This window comes from Cyprinodon variegatus, unplaced genomic scaffold, assembly GCF_000732505.1.
Source record: "Cyprinodon variegatus isolate N-32 unplaced genomic scaffold, C_variegatus-1.0 Scaffold64, whole genome shotgun sequence".
Classification (NCBI taxonomy): Eukaryota; Metazoa; Chordata; class Actinopteri; order Cyprinodontiformes; family Cyprinodontidae; genus Cyprinodon; species Cyprinodon variegatus.
This window is the reverse complement of record NW_015150517.1, coordinates 597,700-600,694: the sequence shown is the minus strand read 5'-3', so window position 1 is coordinate 600,694 and position 2,995 is coordinate 597,700. Positions and strand designations below refer to the sequence as shown.

Sequence of the window (2,995 nt, the reverse complement as noted above, 5' to 3'; positions counted from 1 at the left end):
CAACACATGATCGCCATGGGAAAAACATAGAAAATGGGTTAACTTTCCACCACTTTCCTGCCTGGAGGTGCAACCACGGAGACCAAGTGTCAGAGATAAAGAGTCATCGGCTAGCTTGGATCGCGGCTGTAAGACGACCGAACATAATTTTCCACAGTATCCCGATGTCATTGAGAGGGTGTTCCCGGCATTTTCATTCTGGTAAGTTAAAGATGCACGGTTTTATTTTATAGCCTACATTGTTTCTTTCCTTCAAGGTTTGGATCTTTTACAGGAAAATAATAAAAACGGATCCGAAATGTGTTTCTGTGCCATATTTCCTCCTTGTTTCTGTCATTAGACTATGTAAATGTACTATTCGGCTGCCGCGAACAGAATAGCTCTTTACTTGGTGACCACTAGCTTGCTTAACGTTGCCATGACAATGACAATTTCTGGGAACTTGTTTTGATTAGGCCTCAACAAAATGAAATTAAAATCCAAATACACCCAATAGTAAAATAAAAAAAAGCCAAAATCATCTCCAAAAAGTATTAATAAGAAATGTTTAAATTGTGCAAAGTATTTTTAAAAACATTTTCTTTAAATCTCACTCTCGCCACTAAGAGGTGCTGCAGCACCCTCACTTCCCACAGCCATGGTGCAAGACATTAATTTCAACAGAAAAGTGTATTCAAGCCAAATCTGCATGCATCAGTCACCTGATATCCTTGCACAAAAGGATCCAGAATACTTGTGAGAAAGGCGAGTGTCCTTTGACCTCTGTCCGTGACCAAAATCGTCTGCTGGTGGATCTGCAGGGCTCCACATTTCACCAGAAGGTAACAAGCCTCTTCAAAGTCCTGAGAAGCATCAACCATGATAAAAAATATTATATAAAATAAAATAATGAAAAGCAAAGTCCAGCTGATTAAAAATGTCTAAGAGGTTTTTTTTTTCTTTCCTCACCTGTACTTCAGCTCCAGGACAAAGGATGAACTCATCAGAAAACACGTTCCTTAAGAAGCTGAAGGTGTTGAAAATCTCCTCTGAAAAAAAAATAAAAACAAAAAAGGCTTTAAAATTCTGTGTTAAAAGAGCAAAACCTTAAAAAATGTGTGTTCATTTATGTCCTAACACATTTTTTTCTAAATTCGCATTAAAAAAAAATTTAAATGTTGCATAATGCTGAATGAGATCAGACTTTCTGCAGAGTTTCTTTACATTTTATTCTTAGCTAAAATCACTTTACTGTACTGGCTCTCCAGTTTTTAAGTTATTTATCATGAGTTCAAACAGACTGTCATCCATGCATTTTGCTCTTAGTTTTAAATAAGTCACCATGAGGCCGTGGCATGATAGAGAGCTGTCCTCCATCACGCTCTGTATAAATTGGGGGTTAAAGTTTTAAAAATTCTAAAGTTTACATTAAACTATTAGTTAAGCCGCTCAGATAAGCAGAATTAATGTAACAATCAGAAAAAAACAAAGAAAGAAGAGGAGGACATTCTGGAAAAGAAAAAAGTTTCACCATATTCCAGTTAGCTTTCAATTCAATTCAGTTTATTTATATAGCAACAATTCACAACACATGTCATCTCAAGGTACTTTAGAGAGACAGTTCAACCAGATAATACAGTCAAATTGGTTAACAACACATAAAATAAAACTCCGTATGCTGCCATACTTTTCTATACCATGTAGGAACCCTGGTTCTATGAAGGCAGGTTTAGAACTATTATCTCAGAGACCTCGAAAGATGACCTTACACGCTAAGAGCACGTTTCTTACGTTTCTCGTTGACAGATGCAGAGTGGATAGCGGAGGCCAGCAGAGCAGGTCGGATAAAGACGTGGAGCGCCTGGTTCCTGTAGGAGGCACAGGAGAGGATGACAACTGCCTGACTCAAAAGCGCGTCCTCTGGCGTTATTGCAGGCTGAGGCAACCCTGGTTCAACACGACCTCCTGCTATCAGAAAAAACAAAAAAGTTCTGCGTCATAATTTTTTTTATCTTGTTTATATCTGGGGATTGTATAGATGGAGCTATTAAACATTAGAAAGCCTGCTGCTATAAAAAAAGTTGGTTTGTTGTTAAAAAAAAAAAAGTCAAACCTTGATCTAAAGCCAGCTGTACTCTTCCTTCAGAGATCCTCACAAGGCCTTGATGGAGGGAAAGGCTGGAGGAGACGACTTTGGAGGGAGGAATGTGGTCTGAAGGAGAGGAAAGGTGAGGATGAAGAGAAGAATGAGGCTTTAACAACAGGAGAAAAAGAACCGTGCATCAACTTAATGACAATAAATCAATAAAACACAGCAGCTGCAGCCTAAAGTACAAACTGCCGCTCAATTAAAACATAAAAAGAGAGTGGGTCTACTAGAATGTAAATAAAATAAGAGATTAATATGAGAAATATTGGAAAGAGCTGTGATGTCAGAGGTGGGTTTGGCTCACTGCCCAGGGCAGCATAAACTTTGGGATGGCATCAGCGCCCGATTAAAAAAAGGAAACAAAAAACGGATTATTTACACGCTGAAGTCAGACATCACATAGTGTGAGCAATTTAGAAGAATAGAACAAACCACGAGGTGGTAATTACATCTAATTTAGTGTATAATGCATAGCCTGTGGTTCAGAGAGAAATGAAACTAATTTCTGTTTGGACTAAATACATCCTTCTGATCACTGGTTTGTAAAAACTTGATGGTTAAAATAATAAAAGTGATCGAAAAAGAACTGTTCACATTTCAAAATGGTAAAAAGTGATTTCATGCCTCCTGAAACATTGAACTGACACCTTTCATATAGAATCAAGTAAAATATAAAAAGTGATATATTTTTTTTCTAATCCATTCCCATTTATTAACTTTTTTCGAGATAGTGGTAACCTGAGTGTTTGCTACCCAGGTGAGGCTTCACTAAGCTTTATCCCAACGCCTCTCCTATGATGAATAAGGGCAATTCTAAACAACTGGACAGGGCATAAAGCTGGATAACTTTTTTTTTTTTTGCTCTTT

At 37.6% G+C, this 2,995-nt stretch overlaps 1 protein-coding gene across 1 annotated transcript in view; it reads right to left on the bottom strand.

Moving 5' to 3' along the window:
- gnpat (glyceronephosphate O-acyltransferase) overlaps positions 1–2,995 on the bottom strand; it is a 21,582-nt gene that overhangs the window by 8,676 nt on the left and 9,911 nt on the right. The window contains exons 10-13 of the mRNA XM_015371754.1: positions 2,093–2,191; positions 1,771–1,947; positions 949–1,028; positions 702–842 (exon numbers count right to left, since the gene is read on the bottom strand). Of these exons, the coding sequence (XP_015227240.1) occupies positions 702–842; positions 949–1,028; positions 1,771–1,947; positions 2,093–2,191 (497 nt within the window). The remainder of the gene's footprint in view (positions 1–701; positions 843–948; positions 1,029–1,770; positions 1,948–2,092; positions 2,192–2,995) is intronic.